The sequence below is a fragment of the Myxine glutinosa genome, chromosome 1, assembly GCF_964187855.1.
Source record: "Myxine glutinosa chromosome 1, kmMyxGlut1.1, whole genome shotgun sequence".
NCBI lineage: Eukaryota > Metazoa > Chordata > Myxini > Myxiniformes > Myxinidae > Myxine > Myxine glutinosa.
Window position 1 is genome coordinate 372,071,561 of NC_136261.1, and position 25,543 is coordinate 372,097,103.

The window sequence follows — 25,543 nt, forward strand, 5'->3', positions numbered from 1 at the left end:
TTGCAACAATAAATGTTCGTTTTCCAATAAACGTACACTTTTCAAAATCCAATCTCACCCCTCCCCTCCAAATCTTCCCCATCACCCCTTCCCTCCAAAACTTCCATCACCCCTCCCCTTCAAAACTTCCCCATCACCCCTCCCCTTCAAAACTTCCCCATCACCCCTCCCCTTCAAAACTTCCCCATCACCCCTCCCCTTCAAAACTTCCCCATCACCCCTCCCCTTCAAAACTTCCCCATCACCCCTTCCCTCCAAAACTTCCCCATCACCCCTCCCCTTCAAAACTTCCCCATCACCCCTCCCCTCCAAATCTACCCCTTTGCCCCTCCCCTCCAAATCTTCCCCATCACCCATCTCTTTCAAATTTTCCCCCTTGCCCCTCCCCTCCAAATCTTCCCCATCACCCCTTCCTTCCAAATCTTCCCCATCACCCCTCCCCTTCAAAACTTCCCCATCACCCCTCCCCTCCAAATTTACCCCTTTGCCCTTCCCCTCCAAATCTACCCCATCACCCCTTCCCTCCAAAACTTCCCCATCACCCCTCCCCTCCAAAACTTCCCCATCACCCATCTCTTTCAAATCTCCCCCTTTGGCCCTTCCCTCCTAAACTCCCCCCACCCCCCTCCCCTCCGAGACTCTCCCTCGCTCCTCCCCTCCTAGACTCTCCTCTCACCCCTCCTCCTCAAAGCCTTCTCCCCGCTTCTTCCCCCTTCCAACTTTCACCTTCATCTCCCTCAACCTTCTGCCTCACTCTTCCCCCTCCTCAAATAACACCTCACTGTGCCTCACCCAATCACCATCAAGCCTTTTGTCCACCCCATTCTTCCCTTTCTCCAAGCTATTCTGTAATCTCTGACACACCTTCAACATCTCTCCCTACCTCTTCCTCCTCTTCCACATCTTACCCTACCGCTCCCCCCCCCCCCCCCCTGTTCTGTATCCGATGCTCCCCCTTCCTCTTCCTTAACAGTATGGACCTCAAACATCCGGGGCCTTCGCTCAAACGTGACTGTTCTCTCCATACAGGTTGCTTCTGACAAACCAGATGTGATCTGCTTAACAGAAACTTTCCTCCTTCATGATGTCTCTGATTCCTTGGTATCTCTCCCAGGTTACTCCCTCCCAGGTATGATAGACCTGAGCCTCGTCCTGGAGGTGGGGTTGCTATCTTTATAAAAAACTCTCTTCCTCACTCGCCCTGCTCTGCCCTCTCTCCACCTCACACCCAGGAATACCTTTGGCTACGGCTTCCCCTTCGCTCCCACCTTTTGTTCATATGTGTGTTGTACCATCCACCAAACAGTGATGACTCCATCTACATCTCGCTGTCTGATAATATGGACCAACTTCTATCTACCCAACCCAACTCTCTCCCTCATATGTGGTGATTTCAACTGTCACCATGCCAGTTGGCTGGGGGTGGGTACCTCTCTCACCAGCCATGGCTCTTCAGCAAAGGACTTCTGTGACTCACTGGGACTGACACAATCTGTCAATTTCCCGACCCGGATCTCAGTCAACGGAGCATCTTCTCTTCTGGACTTGGTTATGACTAACTTCCCTGAAAATGTCTGCTGCTCTTCTTCTGCTCCAATCGGCTCTTCTGATCATGTGCTTGTTAAAGTGGACATCTCTCTGACCATTCTCAGAGAGCCTCCTCAGCGTCGACGAGTCTGGCATTTCACTCAGGCCAACTGGCACGGTCTTCAAGCAGCCATCAATCATCTGGACTGGTCTCCCATCTCTACCGCCTCTGACGTCAACTCATCCTGGGAATTATTCCAAAGTAAATTGCTCTCTCTCTCATGCACAGATTTATCCCATCTCGTCTTCAGTTGTCATACCCTTCCTCCCGTCCATGGTACACGGAATCTTGTGGTGAGGCTATTGCCCAGAAACAACTTGCTTTCGTCTCCTGGAAAGCAAATCCAACGGAAGGAAATCTCATTTACTTTCACAAAGCCCGAAACAAGTGTGTGTCCACCCTCAGGAGAGCCAGGAAACAATATCTCTCCGTTCTCAGGACTGAACTCTCTTATCCGTCTCCCTCTTCCAAATCCTGGTGGCGTCTGGTCAAATCTGTTTCTGGTGTTTGTTCCCCCTCCATCCCCTCCCTCACCTCAAATGGCCACACGGCTGACTCCGCACGTGAAAAAGCTGAATGCCTCAACTCTGTGTTTGCCTCTAAATCTTGTCCAAAACCCATCCCTCTCTGTACCCACCGTACCCAGTCGTACCCAGTTGCTCCTGGACTCTGTGTCCTTTCCTCCTGACAAGGTGGAAAAGTTTCTGTCAACCCTCGACTCTGATTCTGCAACTGGTCCTGACGGCATCAGCCCACGGGTCCTAAAATCCTGTTCTTCTGCTCTTTCACTCCCTCTCTCTGTTCTCTTCTCCCTCTCTTTTGCTCAAGGTCATCTTCCATCTGCTTGGAAATCTGCCAACATCACCGCTTTGCACAACAAAGGTGCAAAAACAGATCCCAGCAACTACAGACCAATCAGCCTTCTCCCAATTATCAGCAAAGTCATGGAATCCATCATTGCTTCAGATATGAAATCTTTCCTCTTCTCCAATGGCTTGATCTCTGATCATCAATTTGGTTTCAGACCTGGACACTCTACTCTGGACATGCTGCTTCTGCTTTCTCAACAATGGATGGAGGTCCTCAATGCCAAACAGGAAATTAGAGCAGTCTCCCTTGACATATCACGTGCCTTCGATACGGTCTGGCACCCCGCTCTGCTCACCAAACTCTCCTCTTTTGGTATCCATGGAAATCTCCACGCATGGCTGGCGGACTTCCTCTCCAGTCATAGCCAACGTGTGGCCCTGAATGGGTTTCTCTCATCTCCTCTTCCTGTTCAGGCTGGAGTTCCCCAAGGCAGTGTTCTGGGCCCTGTGCTTTTTCTGGTCTTCATCAATGATCTCTCTGACTCTCTTGAAAATCCTCTCTATCTCTTTGCTGATGACTCTACTCTCTGTCGCTCCATTCTTCATCCCTCAGATCGGCCGTCTGCAGCCTCCTCACTCTGCAGACCTGGACAAAATCACAGACTGGGAAAACAAGTGGAACATGTCTTTCAATCCTGACAAATCTCACACTCTTACGATGTCTCTCCGAAAAGACCGACTGGACAACCCTCCCATCCACTTTCTGAATAATCCTCTCCAAGAAGTTCTGTCACTCAAGCTTTTCGGTCTCACTATCTGCCATGATCTTTCCTGGGAAAACCACATTTCAAATCTGGCCTCCAAAGCCAGTCGCCGACTGGGCATCCTCCGTCGTGCAAAGTCCTTCCTTGGCACACCTGAGCTCCTCACCACATACATGGCTTTCATCCGCAGCTCAATGGAATACTGCTCTCCCCTCTGGGCTGGTGCTCCAGCCTCACACCTAGCTCGTCTTCACGCTGTTGAAACCAAAGCATTCAAAATCATTGGAATCTCCCGCGATGAAGATAACTCCAAGGGCCACTCACTCACTCACCGCAGGCAGGTTGGTGGTCTTTCCATCTTCTACCGACTCCTCTCTGGCCTTGACCCCCAGCTCTCTCTGGGCTCTGTCCCGCAAATATTCCTACAGGTCGCACAAGGTCTGCCTGCAACCCTCTTATGGTTAAACTGCCAAAATCAAGACTCTCTGCTCACCTTCACTCCTTCATTCCTCTTTTCTCCCGCCTCTGGAACAAACTCCCTCACTCTTCAATCCCACTCCACCCTCCAGGTCTTTAAACAGCTGTTCACCACCATCTCTTATCTTCCCCCATCCAAAACCTTGATCTTTTCTACCCCTGCTAATTCACCCCAGATACACTTTCTTTGAAATTCCAACTTCTTTCCTGGAAGTCCTTGCAGTGTTCATATGTTTTATACCTCTCCCACCTCCCCCCAAGCTCTCCCACTCCCACATTTCTCTCAATGTCCCTGCTCTCAAATGTTGTGTTTGTGTCCTTCCCCCTCTCTCCCCATCTTGTCTACCGCTCCCCTTATTTTGTGTTTTATGTGTCGGTTTGACTTTTTGTGTGATTAATGTTAGCTCTTTCACGAGCCTCGATCTTGTATACAAAAAAATTAATTAATAAATAAAAACTTACTCTGGATCTCTTTTAGAAGATTGTCATTGATTTGGATAAGTGAGTCCACATTCTGCTCCTCCACCGGGAAGTCCAGCAATCTGGGTGGTGCAGGCTCCGTGGTTGAAAAATGTGACCTGGACTCCAGTCTTGGTAGGGAGGAGAGAAACATTCATTCAACAAGGAAGAAAGGTGAGGGTTGCCAATGAGGATAAGCTAATGGATGAGATAAATATATATATATTTTCCAGAAACATTTGAAGTACGGTACATTCAAAAAGTCAAAATTGGACGAAGCTGCCAACTCGTTTTGATCAAAGTATTGCAAAATCAATTGATAAATTATTTAAATTTGCAGGTCGACAAAATATGAAACATTGGGGAATCATCCACCTGATAAATAATTTCAAGTTAAATTCTAAGCATCTGAAATGAAAAGGCAGACAAGACAGCCTCTGCTTTGTATTCAGACTCACGTTTGCTAAACATGACAAAAACAGGGGAATTTTTTTTTTAACAACATTACAGTTGACACGAATACATTCTTTGGGCCTCCGAGGCCCAATGGCTACGTTTGTGTAGGATTTTTGACGCCTGCATCTAAGCGTTAAACAAGACAATTCTTCAGCTACATTTCTCTGCTTATTACATTGCAAAGGCTAACTACTCGAACATGGACCATACTAATCCATACATTTAACTGTAACTTGGGTTTGGAAATGCACAACATGGCTCAAATTGGACATCACATCCTTCTTTCAACGTTCAGTAAATCTCCAATGTTATGAGAAAGAACCATCATGGGAACAAGATGAGGATTTCTTGTTGATTTATTTTGGCAGGTAAAGTTCAATTAAGTGCTGAGTGATTAAATATCCATTTTGTGTCCTTTACTACTTTACTGCACATGTGATTAAAATACACATGAAAGTGACATGATAAAGCACATGAAAGATACCCTTGTAGTCTTACCTGCACAGCAAATCCTTGTAGCCCTGAAAAGGTAAGAAATAAACAAGGATCAGAATCTATATATATAAAGTAGAGTTCGCCTCTGTGTCTGTATCCTGATCTACGATCTCTAAGATCTCGAGAACCCGTGGACGGATTTGCGAGCGGAAAGTACTGTTCGACTCGGGATGGTCCCAGGAATGTCACGGAGACATAAACATTTAAAAAATTTCGGGTTTTAAAATTAGCGTATTATTAGCACTAGCAGAAGAGAGAGGGATTCGAAGGGAGGGAGCGCAGCGCTTCTAGCGCTTCTGACTACAACACACCTTAAAATTAAAAAAACTTCGGGTTTTAAAATTAGTGTGTTACGCGTAATTAGCGCTAGCAGAAGAGGGAGGGAATCTAAGGGAGGGAGCGCAGTGCTCCCTCCAGCGCTTCTGTTAGCGTAATTAGCGTATTTCGGAACGTTAATTTTTCAACTTCATTATTCGGAATCAGTACGTCCCAGAGAACCTTCGTAACGTTAATTTTTCAACTTCATCCGATTGACATGGGACCAACGGCATGTGACAAAGAGTGAAACATACAGGCTACATTTATTTGACGACAATGAGTTCCGACTTCCGACCTCGGTGGGATGACAGGCTGAGTCAACCCCCCTGGTGTGAAGGGGGAGGAGGAGGGGAGGGGGAAGAGAAGGGGAGGGGAACGAGGGGGAAGGGGATGGGAGGGGGGAGGGGGAGGGGGAAGGGGGAGGGGGAGGGGGAAGGGGGAGGGGAGGGGGGGGAGGGGAAAGGGGGGGAGAGGGAGGGGAGGGGCCCTTCTTCCCCTGGGCACCCCCGCACCCTTCCCTCCCCCCCTTCCCCTCCCCCCCTCCCCCCCCTTCCCCCCTCCCCCCCCATTCCCCTCCCCTCCTCTTCCCCCTCCCCTCCTCCTCCCCCGCTTCCCCCTCCCCCCCTCCCCCCCGTTCCCCTCCCCTCCTCTTCCCCCTCCCCTCCTCCTCCCACTCCCGTGCAAAGCCGGGTACCTCTGCTAGTCAGATATACAAGGAAGTCTGATGCAGGTGGGGGCCATCTGGTCCAGAGCTATAGAATACTAGAGTTCAGTGAACTTAACAATAGGCGCCATGTTGTTACTCGACTGTTCATGTGCGGTTCAGCGTTCATTACGCACTATTGCAATGTACCTTTGAGACATTTGAGGTTCTTTAGACCTTTTCGACCATTACAGACCTATTACTTGAAACCGTTTAAACCCTCAGACCCCCTTCGACCCTTTGGACCTCACAGACTTTTCCAAAGTGACACTTTTACAAAACCTTTGACTTTAGACCCTTCACACATTCAGACCCTTAAAACTGCAGACATCTTGGAGCTTTAACTTTGGACCCTGAGGATACCTCAAGACCTTCAAGACCCCATTAGACCCTCAAGACAATTTGCTATGACCCTAGCTTTTTAATGACTTAGGATGAAACTCTTTGAATGCACCAGGCAATCCCAGGCATGCCAAGTCACAGACAGGGTTTCTACCTCAGCTACCCTTTACCGAGACAAATCGGGTACGGCTGCGGCAGGATCATCGGGTATGGCTGCGGCAGAATCTCGGTATAGAGGATTATCGAGACAATTTAAGGCAGGCATCAACAAGTACCACTACGACAGAGAGACTGACTGAAAGTCATGCAACACCGAGGCGGATAGCCACTAAAAGCATTACTCGTGTCAAAGAAATGAGTCCCAAGAGTCCAAGTGTCATAATTAATGTAGACGATGATCATGAAGATGAAGAGAATGTACTGCAAATGCAGGAAGAGAATTCCCAGGACAAAATGATAGACCAGTATACCGTGTACCGACCCTGGTCACCGAACGATTTAAGTGCGATTGTGAGGTCCATGCCCCAGGGTCGGGATGATCCTAAATTTCACAAAGAATTGGCAATAATAGTACAATGTCACAAACCAGCACACGTAGATATGAATGTCCTGTTAGATATATGATTGTGGCGGAAGGGCTGTTACTCCACTTAAAACAAAGCCAATTGGCCAGGCCCTGAATAGGGACCAGAAGCATTAGATAGGAAAATGTCGGCACTGTTTCAACAAGTACTGGAAATTGTGCCCACTAGAATTGATTGGGGCAAAATGCAGGCATGCAAACAGAAACTTGACGAAGATCCGACGGATTATTTAGAATGATTGCGGATGGTGTTTAGGAAACATTCAGCAATGAAAGACGATGCAGGCGAAAAATTAGTCTCTCCCACGCTTTCGTAAACGGGCTAAATGCAAAATTACAGTCTGACGTAAAGAAAACATGCTTGGCGTAGGAAACAAACGATACAGTGGCCCTTTTGCCAAATGTCACCCATTGATAGACAAATGAACAAAAAGGAGCTGGCATTGCAACAAGATTGATGCAAAGTGTTGAAGCTTCTAATAAGTTAATGCAGTTGCAAGTAAGTGCAATGCAAAAGGAAGGAGGTAGATGGTATCGCGAGCAAGAGAGGTACGCAAGGTAATCGGGGCCGAAGATCTAACAACAGACCATATGTGGGCAGGAACACATGCCACGGGTACGGCCAAGTTGGACATTGAGCCAAGCAGTGCCCAAACAAAGGTATGCCTGTACGACGGCCAATCCAAAACCCAAATTTTAACCCATGGCCCCAAAATTCAGACTGCGTGGACTATGCAAAACCCCTCACACCATAACAACAATAATAGGGGTGCCTGGGTGAAACATCAGCATTACTGTTACCAACTTCTAAACCTTCCGAAGAACCGACCCTTACTATGAAGGTATCGGGACAAGAAATCCCCTTCCTAATAGATACAGGTGCTACACGCTCGACAATTATGCAGAGTGACTTCCCAAATGTTCTGCTGTCAGAAGCACGTATAAATGCAATTGGGTTATCAGGAATACCAATATCAACTCCTGTAACTAAAAAATTACATGTGGAATTAGGACCATTGTCAGGACAGCATGCATTCCTGCTAGCAGCAGATACTCTGGTCAACTTATTGGGCAGCGATTTGCTATGCAGATTAAATTGCACAGTAAAATGTTCTCCGAATGGGGTTTATTTAGAAATGCCCCAGTCATCATGTGACACTGTTTTTAATTTGCTGTAGACAACCACTGAAACCGTTGTGTATTGGTGGACTTTGGATAACGACGAGCTTTCTCGTACATTGAAGGCTCATTTTGCAAAATTGACGAATTGTGTGTCTCAAGTACAGGACTGGATAACTCATAACCGGATAGACCTTTCGCAGTGGAAACCTCACCTGCACTATTCAGTATAATATGATGCAAAAGGTGATGATGCAGATTATGAGGAGAGCATCTCCACACCTACAACAAAGGCATGACATAACATTGGGATCAATGTGGATAGGCCAACAGGGAATAGGTATGGAAGTACACCTGTTAAAGGAACAATTGGAACTGTTTAAACAACTGCATGAGATAACACCGCACATTACTTTGGCTGTGGCTGAGGGATATCAGGCTAAGGATATACTGTAGGTCAAATGATCACTCAGCTAAAAACGGTCTCTGAAGGATGAGGCAATAGCTTTAGGAGCTTTCGATGATGCCCAACTCAGGCAAATTGGCTCCAATGGGAAAGTAAGACCGAGACTTCTTCCTCCACCTTTATGGTGATTGACATCCTGCATGTCGCTGTCATAAATGCCTCTCGTGACCAACAAGATCAGGTTCTGAACTGTCTATGGAGAACAAATCCAAATGAATGATGTAGGACGAATTAAGAGTATGCGACCAGCCAAAATTGCAATAGACACATCTAAACCATGTCCTCGTAAGCAGTAGTACGTGCTACGACCAGAGGCAGAAGCTGGTAGAGCTCCTGGTATTCAGTCTTTGCAAGACCAAGGAATTATTGTTCCAACTACAAGCTCACGTAGTACACCAATGTTGCCTGTGAAGAAACCAGGAAAGACATGGCGTTTTATGCAAGACATAAGGGCTGTAAATGACTGCGTCATACCTTCGTCCAGTATTCCGATCTGTCCAGCATTCCGAGTGATAACAAGTGTTACTCAGCAGTAGATATTTTCTCCGCCGTCTTTTCCGTTCCGATCCACCCAGATTACAAATTCCTTTTTGGCATTTACATATCAAAGAAAACAGTGTACCCGGACGGTACTTCATCAGAGATACACGGAAAGTCCTACTTTGTTTTCCCAGCGCTCTATGAAGACGTAAGTAATGTAATTTTTCCTGGAGGTTCCACACTGGTACAGTACGTAGATGACTTGCTTGTGTGTTCTCCTTCAGAAGAAACATGCGTGCAAGACACTAGTTTTGCCAAATGGAGGTCAAATATCTTGTGTACATCTTGAGAGGAAGGTCTCAGCTTCTTTCCCAGAAACGTGTAGCCACAATACTGGCACTGCCAGTCTTTTCTGGGAAAAGCAGGCTACTGCAGACAGTGGAACATTGATTATGCTCTTTTGTCTCATCTGCTGTTGGACATTACTTCCGTTTGTAACGGGAAAGCAGGCTACTGCAGACAGTGGAACATTGATTATGCTCTTTTGTCTCATCCGCTGTTGGACATTACTTCCGTTTGTAACCCAAATCCTTTAGTCTGGACGTCAGAAGAAGCATTTGTAGCACTTAAGAGTGCTCTTTCCTGTTAAGACAGCCAGACTTTCCTGTTAGGACTACCAGACTACAGCAAACCTTTTTTCATCTGTACTCCTATGAAACGCATGGACTCGCTCAAGCGGTACTCACACAGAAACATGGATGTAAGATGCGTCCCATTGCTTACTATAGCACAAAATTGGGACCCTGTGGCTTTAGGATTTCCGCAGTGTTTGAGGGCAGCAGCAGCAACCTCCTAAGCAGTACAAGCTACAGAATCGATTGTTCTAGGAACAACGTTAATCCTTCTGGTGCCACATGGTGTTACCACTGTCCTATTAAGAACAAAGACGCAGCATTTTTGTCAGCTTCAAGAGCTACCACATATGAACTTGTGTTAATAGCTGTGATCAACAACATAATTCGGCGATGTCCACCACTGAACTCTACTTCTCTTTTGCCAACCACAGAAGATGGATAGCCGCATTACTGTGAGGAGGTAGCGACGCATGTACTAATGCCGCTACCTGACTTGAGAAAATCCACTCCAAAATTCTGATTTGGTGTTGTATGTTGATGGGTCATAATCATGTGCGTCTGCCTCCTACAATTGTATAGGCCTGAGCTCCACCACAGCAGCTGAGTTGCTTTTTACAAGAATAACTCAATTTCTCACTGCCCTTGTAATGATCTTACACCTCCCAACCCCCAGGAGTACCTCTGGCAGCAACTTGCCCTCCCCTCTGCCCCTAACTTTTGTTTGTCTGTGTGTTGTACCCTTCTCCAAACAGTGACGACTCCATCTTCAACACTCTCTCAAACAACAAGGACCAACATTTCCCACTCATCCCAACTCTCTCTATTCTCCATATGTGGCAAATTTCAATTGTCACCATGCAAATTGGCTGGGTGTTGGTACCTATATCAGCCATGGCAATTCAGGAAAGGACTTCTGTGACTCCATGGGACTGATACGATCTGCGAACTTTCCGATCCAGATTTGTCCCAATGGCAAATTCTCCCTTTTGGACGAGGTTGTTGTTGTTTTGTATGCAGCTTGTGGCTACTTGGCTGCATCATTTTCTGTGGGTGCAGCTGTTCTGCTGATGCAATGCCTGATGCAATGCCCCGTTACCAATAAGCTGGTATGCATTTTGCCGACCTCACAAGGGTGGCAGGCTGAGTCAAACCACCTGGTGTCAATTTAACGTTAATTCAGAGGCTCAAACTCAAGACCTTAATATCTTAAGCCAGCCCCCTCAACCATTAAGCCTACACCAGGCTTGATGGACGAGGTGATAGATTTGGTTCTGGACTTTCTGGACAACACCAGACTAAGTGATGACAAACATACTGCAAATTTCTCCTGCTCTTCCTCTGCTCCAATTCGTTCATCTGTCCATATGCCTGTGAGAGTGAACATCTCTCTGGAAATATTCAGAGAGCTGCTTCAGCGCCGGCGAGTATGGCAGTTCACTCAGGCAGATTGACCAGCAGCCTTCAATCTCTCTTTAGCACTGGTATTGTAGCGGTTACCGCTGGATGCACACAATCGCCTTGCACCGGCCAGAACACGGCCAGACACGCCTCTCCCGGGCACGCCCGGTCTCGTCTTTCCCGGGCATGCCCGCTCTCGCCTTTCCAGGGCTCGCCCAGAGCGTCCGGGCATGCCCGCTATCGCCTTTTCAGGGCTCGCCCAGAGCGTCCGGGCATGCCCGCTATCGCCTTTCCAGGGCTCGCCCAGAGCGTCCGGGCATGCCCGCTATTGCCTTTCCAGGGCTCGCCCAGAGCGTCCGGGCATGCCCGCTATCGCCTTTTCAGTGCTCGTCCAGAGCGCCCGGGCATGCCCAGCCTCGACTTGCCAGGCCGCAGCCAAACACGCCCGGGCAGGTCCAGACTCGCCTTTCCAAGGCTCGCCCTTGACACCCGGGCATGCCCGGTATAGCTTTTGCCGGGCAAACTTCCCGACATAAATGTGTATATATATTGCTGCCCGATAAACGGGCTTGTCAGAATACCTGAGCTGTTTTGTTTCAATAAAGCAACTCGGACGAATTCCGTCTTTGGTCGCGTCAATTCTTTCGACTCGCGTTGGAGCGCAGTTCCTTCAGTATCCTATATCCACTGCCCCTGATGGTACCCTATATCCCCAGCACATTGGATGAAGGGTCAAACAGGGGCCACTCCACCAATGGTGAGTGAGGGTGAGCGGTGTAATTGTTACCCAGTGACGTTGGCATGTGACTTTATATTACTTGGGGTGCAGGCGAAAATTCTCTCTGCCTGCGTACATTTATCCCAGGAGGACCAGGGGGAGCACGATGCAGCTGGGAGCCCGAGTGCTGGTGAGGCAGATTCAGCAGAGACCAAGCCTGCCAACACCACGCCTTTATGCCGGGTGGCGATCCTTCCCCCCTGCCGAAGGGAACAACTGTGGACTTGAAAACAAGTCGGTTTGGCAAGAAGTTATTTTTTCTTTTGTAAATACCTTTTGTTTCCTCTCCGTGCCATTTGCAATAAGAACAAGAAAAAGAGCAATCAGAGATTGCAAACCCTCGCCAGGATGTATTTTCAGTGGTTTTTAAGGCTTTCGTGTTAAAACAAATATGGCGGCCAAACCACGTGACCGATGACGTCATTATTTTTTTCCGAAACGAATTTATTCCTAGATTATGCTCAAGAAATTACATCTTGATCGGATGAAGTTTTGTAATTGTCGAATTATGACGTCATAATGGAGGCACCTACGACATCATTAACATATTTTATTCCCCAAGAGTTCTTTACAATGAGCCATGTCTCAATTTTTTCTATTCAGCGCTTTCGGAGATATAGAGGTGCAAATTTTTTCGGTTTTTCCAAGATGGCGGCCGAACCACGTGACTGATGACGTCAACATTATTTTTTTTTCTCTATCAGTTTATGCCGACATGGTGCTCAAGAAATTTCATCTTGATTGGATGAATTTTTGTACTTGTCGAATTATGATATCATAATGGAAGCACCTATGACATCATTACAACAACAACAAACAACAGGCATTTTAAGGCCATTTTCCCCGCAAGAGCGGGGGTTAGCCTATGACATCATTAACATATTTTATTCCCCATGGAGAGTTCTTTACAATGAGCCATCAATTTTTTCAATTCAGCACTTTCGGAGATATCGAGGTGCAAAGTTTTTTGGTTTTTCTAAGATGGCGGCCGAACCACGTGACCTATGACGTCATAATTATCATCAAAAAATTATACAGGTGGAGTTGCAACGATGGTCAAAATTTCCTGTCAATCGGACCAAGGGTTGCAGAGAAAATCATATTTATTCTGTGCAGACAAACAGACAGACAAACAAACGGACTCAAATGCAATACCCTCTCCTCTGGCGAGGGTATATATAAACTAGATTTGGTCTCTGGGTGAATTATGGTTAACCTGGTGGCTTCATCTGTTGGTTTTGTACAACCTGTTAAAGGTCAATTGGTCATGGTCTCCGACCCGCCAGACTATCACATCACGTGACTTTGGTTACTTAGCCAAAGATTAAGATCATTCATGTGATCGCTTATCAGCATGTCCCTCACTCACTGTGGGGAATCCAATCTGTATGGTAACAAGGTTAAAGGTCGTCAAATGCAAATGGAACAGGGAGTATTTGAGGCAGATGACGGTTGCGGTCGTTTTGATACTAACTGGATTCGAAGCAGGCAACCAGTGCAGACTGGGGGGGGGGGGGGGGGGGCGGGGGGGCTGTAACAATATTATGTTTTAGGAATCACCAAATACTGTACAATTTATAAATGGAATTGACATACGTGTGTGTGTGTCTGGAAGTGTGTGTGTATATATATATATATATATATATCTGTGTGTCAGCCAAATTCAAACCAAAGCCTCAATATCCTATTCTGAAATACTAATCTCGGTCTGAAGTGAAACTCTTAAACTTTATCTTCTATGCGATGCTTAGAATCAGCCTCACCTCCAGAAATGAAACTGCTTCCAGCTCCTTGAGTGATGCTTTGAGGGTTGATTCTTCTTCACAGAGAGAATCCATCTCCTGTTGCAAGTTCTCTCTCTGGTGTTCAAGGTGAGAAAGCTTCACACTCTGTCTCTCACTGAGCCACCTCTTCATGTGATTTACCTTTTCATCCACAGCTCGATACATCTCTCTCCTCTCCCCCTCCAGCCTTTCCTCCTTCTCTTTGCCCGACACCTGGAGAAAATCATTTACGAAGGTTTGTTAAAGTTTCACTGAAAATTATCGATGTTAAAATTACAACAAAGCGACTTTAGGATCCGTTTTAAAGGAAACAAGACCGAAAGTCTAACAGCGGCGTAGCCGGGCTTGTTTGATACTTTCGTTGAAGAGGATGGTATGACCTGGGTGGAGATACCAGTCAGCAAATAATGTAAATATTAAATTATTTTGAAGTACTCCAAGTCTCCAAGCTGTCTGTCACTGTGGAAGTGAAGAGATTGCATCGAGACACTGACCGGTTTATTCTATATGTTGGTCAGTTCATCAACACTATCAAAGTGACCTTCGCACCATCCCGACACACACCAGTGTGTGCATTAGGAATGAGGTGTTTTATGGCAGCCGGAGTGAAAATCCTGCCACCAACCTCCTTGAGAGGACCCAGTGAGTTGGTATTCATTTTACCGACCTCGGAAGGATGACAGGCCGAGTCAACCTCACCTGGTGTGAATTCAATAGCTGACCGGGATTCAAACTCAGGACCCTCGTATCCCAAGCCCTCCACACTAACTGTTCAGCCAACACCAGGCAGGGTGGTTGGAGGCAGTCATAAGAAATGCTTCAATGTTTGAAGAGCCCTTAATCAAAGTTTTAATTAGAAATGATCTGGGGGGAATGCACCCCCCCTTTCCTCCCTCCCCCCCCCCCATTATGTATAATCACCCTGTCATAATTTCAGTTCCCCCCCAATCATCAAGTGATAATTTGCCCCAACCAGGTATATGACGTAATATATGAACGTTCCCTGAAGGGTGTTGAAGGAAACATAACGAGCAAAGCCAAATGGTATTACATTCCACCTTTCAAAGCGTAATTGTCAGCTATAAAACTCACCCGATATGTGGGATAAATATGTGAGGGACATACTTATATACGGAGAGGCAAACACTGTAAACACAGGAACCAAACATCCACGCCATAAAAAAAATAGTTTGTTTAATCACGAGTTTGCCAGGTCTAAAAGCCTCTTTGCGAGTTTGAAGAGCAAGAAGTGCTAATGTATGGATTATTCACACAGCAGTTTAAATGGAAACATTTATTATTCTACGACAGTAGAAACCCTTTAGAACCGTGGTTCTTAACCTGGGTTCGACAGAACCCCAGGGGTTCAGTGAGCCAGTCTCAGGGGTTCGGCAGAGTCCTCCGAAACGCATTGCAATTTGTTTTGTTTTTTGTTTTTAGTTTTGTATCAATTTTGAATCTGTGTAATTACGCTTATTGTTAATATTATTATTATTTTGCTATGTATGTTACGAACGAATGGAAATGTTATGTGTAATTGTATTCCCATCCCATTCATGGTTTCTCTGGTCTGTGTTTAAGATAAGTCGTTTCACACTGACTGTAGTAAGTTGAATCAATGAGCAACTTGCTAATTATTCTGTTGATGGTGCTTACTTGCTTACTTACTTACTGGATTTTGGACTTTGCAGGTGTTCGGAAATTCCAGTGAATAGCCTCGATTAGCTTGCCGTGTGCCATGCGTCATTGGTCGCGCCTTACTTTGGAGTTAGATTAATTGAAAAGTAAGTTGGAAATGTTTGTGGATATGCAGGGCGGGGCGGGTTCAGAGTTATATTCATGTGACCAGATCCTCAGCTCTGATTGGTGTACATTTGAGGGGACATACATACATACATACGGACAGACAGACACCGTTCTAGACGGCTTTGCCCTATTAGTGGGGGAGGGGGGGGGGGGCTATGTTCTCAATTTCAAGTTTGTGCAGTTCATGTTAATTTTGGGCAACCACTATAAATGTATTCCACTGGGTCCTACTAATCGGAAAAATGATGTCGCCATTTTTTTTTCTATTGACCTTTAGTGACCTTGACTCAAGTTCAAACGTCATTACAGTGACCATACTTCATTCGAAGTATATCGACCTTGGTACCAAAATGAGGCAAATTTCAAAAGAAATTGATTATGACATTTGTTTTGTCATTTTCCCTCAGATGTTTCCAATATGCAAATTAATAAGCAAATGACCTAATTAGAGAAAAATATATGCATAATTAACATATAGTCTTCACCATACACGTAAATCTCATCAATTCGCATTATTATTGAATGCCAATCATTAGTTACCATCTCAAATGTGTTCTGCTGGATCCTAAACTGGAAAAATATGTTGCTTATTGTTTTCTGTTGACATGTTATTGATATTAACTGACCTTTGACATGTACTTGACTTTACTTATCTTGACCCAAGGTTAAATGTCAAATGTCATTTTAACCATGTGACGCAAACAAGCAAAGTGATTTCGACATCTTTGACTTTAAATTAAAAACTAAATGTTAAAATACTAACAATGGCTAAAAACCCAACCAACATGAGCAAATGAGCATGATGAATGAACAGTATAAAGAAAAGCATTGGGAACTTGAATCCAAAAATCAATACTCGAGACATGCGACTTATTTTGCTTGATCGCATCACATGGTTAAAATGACATTTGACATTTCACCTTGGGTCAAGGTAAGTAAAGTCAAGTACATGTCAAAGGTCAGTTAATATCAAGAACATGTCAACAGAAAACAATAAGCAACATATTTTTCCAGTTTAGGATCCAGCAGAACACATTTGAGATGGTAAATAATGATTGGCATTTAATAACAATGCAAAGTGATGGGATTTACGTGTATTGTTTTTTGTATAGAAGATCGAGGCTCGTGAAAGAGCTAACATTGATCACACAAAGTCAAACCGACACATAAAACATATAATAAGGGGAGCGGCAGACAAGATCTGGAAAGAGGGGGAAGGACACAAAACAACATTTGAGAGCAGGGACATCGAGAGATCTGTGGGAGGGAGAGGGCTTGGGGGGGGGGGGCATGGGAAAAGTGGGAGGAGTGGGAGAAGTATAATACATATTGACACTGCAAGGACTTCCAGGAAAGTAGTTGGAATTTCAAAAAAGTGGATCTGGAATGAATTAGCGGGGGTAGAAAAGATCAAGGTTTTGGATGGGGGAAGATAAGAGATGGTGGTGAACAGCTGTTTTAGAGACCTGGAGGGAGGAGTGGGATTGAAGGGAGTGGGGGAGTTTGTTCCAGAGGCGGGAGTAAAGAGGAATGAAAGAGTGAAGGTGAGCAGAGAGCCGAGATTGTGGCAGTTTAACCATAAGATGGTTGCTGGAAGATCTTGTGCGACCTGCAGGAATATATGGGGGACAGAGCACAGAGAGCTGGGGAAGCAACGCTGGAAAGGAGTCGGTAGAAGACAGAAAGACCACCTACCTGCCTGCGGTGAGTGAGTGAAAGGCCTTCGGAGTTAGCTTCATCACGGGAGATTCCAATGATTCTGAAAGCTTTGGTTTCAACAGCGTGAAGCCGAGCTAGGGGTGAAGCAGGACCACTGGCCCATCGGGGAGAACAGTATTCCATTGAGCTGCGGATGAAAGCCTTGTATGCGGTGAGGAGCTCAGGTGTGCCAAAGGAGGACTTCGCATGACAGAGGATGCTCAGTCGGCGACTGGCTTTGGAGGCCAGCTTGGAAATGTGGTTTTCTCAGGAAAGATCATGGCAGACAGTGAGACCCAAAAGCTTGAGCGACAGAACTTCTTGGAGAGGATTGTTGAGAAAGTAGATGGGAGGGTTGTCCAGTTGGTCTTTTCGGGGAGACATAGTAAGAGTGTGACATTTGTCAGGATTGAAAGACATGTTCCACTTGTTTGACCAGTCTGATTTTGTCCAGGTTTTCAGAGAGTGAGGAGGCTGCAGCCTGCCAATCTGAGGGAAGAGGAATGGAGTGGCAGAGAGTGGTGTCATCAGCAAAGAGATAGAGGATTTTCCAGAGAGTCGGAGAGATCATTGATGAAGACCAGAAAAAGCACAGGGCCCAGAACACTGCCTTGGTGAACTCAAGCCTGAACAGGAAGGTGAGATAAGAAAAATCCATTCAGGACCACACGTTCACTACGACCACAGAGGAAGTCCGCAAGCCAAGCGTGGAGATTTCCATGGATACCAGAAGAGGGTTTGGTGAGCAGAGCTGGGTGCCAGACCGTATCAAAGGCACGTGATATATGTCAAGAGAGAGAGCTCTGATTTCCTGTTTGGCATTGAGGACCTCCATCCATTGTTGAGACAGCAGAAGCAGCATGTCCAGAGTAGAATGACCTGGTCTGAATCCAAATTGATGATCGGAGATCAAGCCATTGGAGAAGAGGAAGGATTTGATAACCGAATCAATGATGGATTCCATGACTTTGCTGATAATTGGGAGCAGGTCTGTAGTTGCAAGGATCTGTTTTTGCACCTTTTTTGTGTAAAGCGGTAATGTTTGCTGATTTCCAAGATGCTGGCAGATGAATTTCGGCAATAGAGGGTGAAAAGAACAGAGACGGTGAGATAGAGTGGCAGAGCAGGATTTTAGGACCCATGGGCTGATGCCGTCTGGTCCAGTTGCAGAATCAGAGTCGAGGTTTGACAAAAACGTCTTCACCTTGTCAGGAGAGAAGGACACAGAGTCCAGGAGCAGTTGGGTTTGACTGGGTAAGGTGGGAACAGAGAGAGATGGGTTTGGGACACAAGATTTTGAGGCAAACACAGCATTCAGGCATTCGGCTTTGTCACGTGCGGTGTCAACTGTGTAGCCATTTGAGGTAAGGGAGGGGATGGAGGGGGAACAAACACCAGAAATGGATTTGACCAGACACCACCAGGATTTGGAGGAAGGAGACAGGTTTGAGAGTTCATTCTTGAGTGTGGACAGATAGTGCTTCCTGGCACTCCTGAGGGTAGACACACACTTGTTCCGAGCTTGGTGGAAGGAACTGAGATTGCCTTCAGTTGGATTAGCCTTCCAAGAGGCAAAGGCAAGTTGTTTCAGGGCAACTGCCTCACCACAAGATTCAGTGTACCATGGACGGGAGGAAGGGTAAGATAACTGAAGATGAGATGGGATAAATCTGTGCATGAGAGAGAGCAGTTTGCTTTGGAAGAATTCCCAGGAAGAATTGATGTCAGAGGCAGTGGAGATGGGAGACCAGTCCAGATTATTGATGGCTGCTTGAAGACCGTGCCAGTCGGCCTGAGTGAAATGCCAGAGTCGTCGATGCTGAGGAGGCTCTCTGAGACTGGCCAGAGAGATGTCCACTTTAAAAAGCACATGATCAGAAGAACCGATTGGAGCAGAAGAAGAGAAGCAGACATTTGCAGGGAAGTTTGTCATAACCAAGTCTAGAAGAGAAGATATTCTATTGACCGAGATCCGGGTCGGGAAATTGACAGATTGTCTCAGTCCCAATGAGTCGCAGAAGTCCTTTGCTGAGGTGCCATGACTGGTGAGAGGAAACTACACCCAGCCAGCTGGCATGATGACAGTTGAAGTCGCCACATATGAGAAAGAGAGAGTTGGGATGTGTGGATAGAAGTTGGTCCATGTCGTCAGACAGCGAAATGTATGAACACATATGAACAAAAGGTGGGAGCGGAGAGGAAGCCGTAGCCAGAGGTACTCCTGGTGGTGGGGTGGAGAGAGTGCAGTGCAAGGAGAGTGAGGAAGAGAGTTTTTGATAAAGATAGCAACCCCACCTCCAGGACGAGGCTCAGTTCTATCATACCGGAGGAGGGAGTAACCCGGGAGAGATATTAAGGAATCAGAGAAATCTTGAAGGAGGAAGGTTTCTGTTAAGCAGATCAAGTCTGGATTGTCAGAAACAACCTGAATGGAGAGATCAATCATGTTTGAGCAAAGGCCCCGGATGTTTGAGGTTCATACCGTTAATGAGGAGGGGCGCATCGGGTGTAGGACAGGGGAGGGGAGGAGTAGGGTCAGATGAAGGATGAGAGGGGGAGGTAGGGAGAGCAGTTGATAGTGTGTCAGAGATTACAGAAGAGTTACAGTAAAGGGAAGGATGAGGAGGACGAAAGGTTTGATGGTGATGGGATGAGGCACAGTGAGGGGTTGTTTGAGGAGGGGGGGGGGGGGGGACAGAAAAAGTAGAAGGTCGGGGCAGGTGAACGTATGAGATAGAAGGGAGACGAAGTGGGGAGGAGGCGGCTTTGAGGAGGAGGGGGGGGAGGGGAGAGAATTGGAGAGGAATGGTATGGGGGGGAGATTTGAAGGGGAGGGGAGTTTAGGAGGGTGAGGGGCAAGGGGGGAGATTTGAAGGGGAGGGGCAAGTGGGGAGATTTGGAGGGGAAGGGCAAGGGGGAGTTTAGAAAGTGGATGATTTATGAAAGACGAACATTGATAACAAATTGGGTTTTTTTTTTGGGGGGGGAGGGGGTTTGTTTTGTTTTTTTGTATACTGAATCGAGGCTCGTGAAAGAGCTAACATTTATTTCACAAACAAATCAACCAGACAAACAAGATATATAAAAAGAGGGAGCGGAAGACAAGATGGGGAGAGAAGGGGAAGCACACAAACAACATTTGAGAGCAGGGAGAAGTGTGGGAGGGAGAGGGCTTGGGGGGAGGAGGCGTGGGAAGGGGGGGGGGAAGAGGTATAAAACACAAGGGGACCAAGGACTTCCAGGACAGAAGTTAGTATTTAAAAAAAAAAAAAAAAAGTGTCGGATTTTGGGTGAAATTAGCGGGGGTAGAAAAGATCACTGTTTTGGATAGGGGAAGATAAGAGATGGTGGTGAACAGCTGTTTTAAAGACCTGGAGGGTGGAGTGGGATTGAAGAGAGTGAAGGAGTTTGTTCCAGAGGTGGGAGAAAAGAGGAATGAAGGAGTGAAGGTGAGCAGAAAGTCTTGATTTTGGCAGTTTAACCATAAGAGGGTTGCAGGCAGATCTTGTGCGACCTGTAGGAAACAATCTTATATTCACAAAGTACCAACGGGGAGAGGGCCTAGATGGACAACCATGAGTCACGTGAACAGGGCAAAAGGTGGAAGGCAAGGAGATAATGGGGGCGGGGCGAGACAGCGCACGTGGACAGAAGCACACGAAAACAGCAAACGTGGAGAAAAGTAAATAAATGTTTTTTTGTTTTTTTGTTTGTTTGTTCGTTTGTTTTTTGGGGGTGGGGAGGGATTTAAAACGTTAGACAAAGAGTATACGGTCGGGGGAGAAGGGAAAATTCAAGGAAAAAAGCAAAACACGAAGTAAGGAACTTAATTTAGCAACCACCAACGGTGGGGGGGGGGGGGGGGGGGGTCGCCTCAAGGTACAAGGCCGCACACATGGAGCAAACAGAACATGATTAATTAATTACGAGTTACAGGAAAATTCAAACCAAAACTAACTATAAACAAACAATAACGCATAGACGATGAAATAACGAGTGGAAATTTGACAAACACACGAATGGAAAAAAAACAACTTCCCTTTTGATGCCCAGAGAGAACCAAGCCTCAGGGTTGGAACTAATGGGGGAGCATCAGATGAGAGGAAGAGAGGGGGGGGGAGCATGGTGAAGACTATATGTTAATTATGCATATTTTTTCTCTAATTAGGTCATTTGCTTATTAATTTGCATATTGCAAACATCTGAGAGGGCAAATGACAAAACAAATGTCATAATCAATGTTTCTTGTGAAATTTGCCTCATTTTGGTACCAAGGTCGATATACTTCGAATGAAGTATGGTCACTGTAATGACGTTTGAACTTTGACCTTGAGTCAAGGTCACTAAAGGTAAAGAGAAAAAAAATGGCGACATCATTTTTCCAATTAGTAGGACCCAGTAGCATACATTTATAGTGGTTGCCCAAAATTAACATGAACTGCACATGAACGTGAAATTGAGTACATAGGTGTTATGGATTCGTCACTTCCGTCTTTGTGGTTTTCACCTACTGGAAGCATTTTTAGTTTCATGTACTATTATTGTTATAGTTTGAGTGAAATGGAGATGACCGTCTTCAAAAGGAAAAATTAGTGTTTTAAAAGAAAAACGAAATGGATTGGGAGAAACCGGAAGAAGAAGAGGAGGCTAAAGCGGGGCAAGTGAGGTTGGGAGAAAAAGGCCGATCTGCTTTGAGGTATCGAGCGGACGCTGGCGAACGTTGGTCACAAGCGAATATTGGTTTCCCCGGGAAAGGGATTCCTGTGACAGAGTCGATATCGCTGTGGCAGAAAAACCTGTGTGGCGGGTTTTGCGGTCGATTCTGAATTGAATCGTTGTTGGAGAGCAGGTCGACGCTGCCTCCATTACGGCCCGTCCGCCATTTCACCTCGCTCCAGCCACTTCACCACGCCCCAGCCGTTAGCCTGGTTCATGTGTGTAATGTGGATTTCGATTGGGAATTTGCGGTTCTCAGTTGGGAGCCGCTGCTTGTTCATATCAGCATCATTGTCTGGTGAACCGAAAGTGTGAATTCCCAGTCGCCTTTTGGGTGAACCTAACAGACGTCGGCCCGACACCCACCCAGCGGCTCTTCGGCAGCGTCGACTGTCAGCCGACCTGGGTTCTGGTCTCAATACGACCTTTTTCTTGTGATCACCGGAGCATGGATTGACTTTGGCCTGGTGCTGGGACAGTGACTTTGGGGGTGTTATATTTCACTCATGTGGGAGTACCGTGAGTTATTGAGTTAAGAAACTGGTGGTACCATCATAGGAATTATATGGTATTTGTTGTGCAATTGAAGTTATATTGTACTCGCAATTTGTTATTATTGTGTGATCTTAATACAATACTTGGTTTTTGGTATCAACCGAATGGTGTGGTTTCACCATTGGTCATTGGCACACATAAGAGCACATCTTTGCCGTGACTCCTTTCGGGGCTCGGAGGTACACTGTGACCGGGGTTTTGGGAGGATCACGTAACAGAAATTGGGGGCTCGTCTGGTATAGAATTCCCTAACATTCCCAAAATTCCCAAATTTGGAATTTTCTAACATTCCCAAATTTTTCTGAAAATTTGGAATTATTTGTGTGAAGGTTAACAGGTGCTAACTCAGTCACCATGGTGTTTGACGTAGAAAAGTTTGCGATATCCCCTAACGAGGCACAGTTCCAGGCGATAAAAAGATCGGAACTCATGATATTGGCCAAATATTGTAACTTGGAGGTCCGAGTTAGTATGAAGAAAGCAGAGATTCAGACATTGGTGGTAGAATCTCTCGTGGGCCAAGGAACATGGGAAGAGGTAGCCTTGGATTGGTTACCAGAGGAAAAAGGAAATGTGGAGCTCCAGAAAATGGAGATGCAACTGCAGAGCCAGGAAAGGTTAAAAGAGTTGGAATGGAAAGCAGAAAAGGAAAGAGCAGAGCAGGAACTCGAACTCGAGGAGAGAAGAGCCGAGGAATGAGCAGAGGAAAGGAAAGCATCAAAGGAACTCGAGGAGAGAAGAGCAGAGGAAAGGAAAGCAGAAAAGGAACTCGAGAGAAGCGCAGAGGAAAGAGGAAAGGAGAGCCGAAAGGGAGTTAAACGGGACATGGAGTATCAGAGGGAACTTAAACTCAAGGAGCTTGAATTACTGGGGGAACGGAGAGAAGTAGTATCCATGCCGGCTAGTTCGACAACCAGTCAGAACTCTTGGGATGTTGGTAGGCATGTGAGGCTGGTTCCACCCTTCAATGAAAAGGAGGTAGCCAAGTTCTTTTTACACTTTGAGGAGGTGGCTCAAATGTTAAAATGGCCTGTGGGGTCCTGGACTATGTTAGTACAAAGTGTTCTGGTGGGTAAAGCTCAAGATATCTATTCGGCTTTACCGATTGACCAATGTGCAGATTATGAGATAGTGAAGAAAGCCATTCTCAAAGCCTATGAATTGGTCCCTGAAGCTTACCGACAAAAATTCAGGAATGCCAGGAAGAGGGAGAGCGAGACCCATGTGGAGTTTGTCAGAATGAAGGAAACCATATTTGATAGGTGGTGTGACTCGAAGGAGATTGGGCAAGACTTCAACCTTTTACGACAATTGATCTTGGTGGAGGAATTCAAACAGTGTGTCCGCGTGGACATTAAAGTGCATCTGGACGAAAAAAAGGTACCGGAGTTGTATGAGGCAGCAACAGTGTCAGGTGACTATGCCTTGACACACCGGATGGGGTTCCACAAACCTAACTTCCCGCCTAGAGTTAGCCAGGGGAGTTACGGTAAATCAGGTTCGGAGAACAAATTTTCCTGGAGGCGGCCTGGAGAGGACTATGGGGAAAAGCCGGACACCACGACTTTTAGGGATCAGAAGACTGCAGTTCCAAGGCAGACCTATCTTCCGGGGGGCCCCGAGGCAGACCACGAGTTTTTCCTCCGGGGCTACTTGCGCTTTTTGCAAGAAACCTGGGCATTTGATGTCCCAATGTTACGCCCTGAAAAGGAAAAATCAGGAGCGGAGTCAGACTAGTGCAACTCCGAATGCGTTGGCCAATGCGAGAAATCGTCCTTGGAGGACAGTGCCTTGTGAAGGTTCCCGCGCCAAAGTAACGGCATCACAGAACGACATTGTCCAAGAGGGTTACAAACCTTTTATTTCCAAGGGGTTTGTGTCACTGGATGCGGACTTAACGAACCAGAGACCTGTTAGGGTATTGAGGGACACAGGGGCACATCAATCGTTGATGCTTGAGGGCATTTTGCCATTGTCGGGGAAGAGGGCAACGGGGGTTAGTGTTCTTTTACAGGGGGTTGGTGGCTATGTTAAAGCTCCTCTTCATGTCGTCCATTTAAAGTCTGAATTGGAACTAAGAGGTTCTTGTCAGGTCAACATGTCAGGACCAGTCACTGTGGGGTTACAAGCCACTCTTCCTGTAGAGGGAATCTCTTTTATTATCGGGAATGATTTGGCCGGTGGTCGAGTTTCTGGTAATCCGATGTTGGTTGAAAAGCCCAGTATGGAAAATAACAGCACAGTTAGAGCAGAAGATTCCGGGTATCTTTCCATCCTGTGCAGTGACTCGTGCTATGGGTAGGAAGTGCTCTGAAGCGAAGGAGAAGGAAGGTGATGTGGATTTGCGTTCCTTAGCGATATTGGAGGAAAGGTCTGGAAGAGGTAATAGGAAAGGGAGCGACATCAAAGAACCTAAGGAAAACGTGGCATCTGGACCAAAAGAGGAAATAGAGTGTCCGTCGGAGACATCTGGGAACGAGGCTGAACAAACGGTGCTGGTCCGAAAGAGACATGTTGAAGAACAACACAGAGATTCGGAGCTCCGGAGTTTGATTGTAAAGCCATTACAGAGGAAGAGGCTATGAAGATACCTGTTGGTTACTTCATGAAAGGGGAAATACTCATGAGAAAATGGAGACCACCGGAGGTGCCAGCAAATGATGAGTGGAAAGTTCATTACCAAATTGTGGTGCCACCGCCGTACCGGAAGGAGATATTGAGTTTGGCACATGAGACACCTTTGGCCGGGCACCTTGGAGTGACCAAGACATGACAGAATATTGGTACATTGTTTCTGGCCAGGATTGAGACGTGATGTGGCGGAGTTCTGTAAGTCTTGCCATTCTTGCTAGCTGGTGGGAAAACCTAATCAGAAAGTCCCTTCTGCACCTTTGAAACCAATTCCAGCTTTTGAAGAGCCATTCAGCCGAGTCATTATTGACTGTGTAGGCCCTTTACCTAAAACTAAGGCTGGACATCAGTATTTGCTGACCATCATGTGTGCTTCCACGAGGTTCTCAGAAGCAGTGCCTCTTAGGAAAATTACTGCGGCAGTTATTGCAAAGGCCTTGATTAAATTTTTCATTGGTTGGCCTACCTAAGGTCATCCAGTCT

General features: G+C 46.3%; 1 protein-coding gene across 1 annotated transcript in view; it reads right to left on the reverse strand.

The window, feature by feature from the left end:
- Positions 1-25,543, reverse strand: part of LOC137415025 (E3 ubiquitin/ISG15 ligase TRIM25-like) — a 141,454-nt gene that overhangs the window by 109,231 nt on the left and 6,680 nt on the right. The window contains exons 3-5 of the mRNA XM_068100596.2: positions 13,634-13,867; positions 5,052-5,074; positions 4,101-4,228 (exon numbers count right to left, since the gene is read on the reverse strand). Coding sequence (XP_067956697.2) covers positions 4,101-4,228; positions 5,052-5,074; positions 13,634-13,867 — 385 coding nt within the window. The remainder of the gene's footprint in view (positions 1-4,100; positions 4,229-5,051; positions 5,075-13,633; positions 13,868-25,543) is intronic.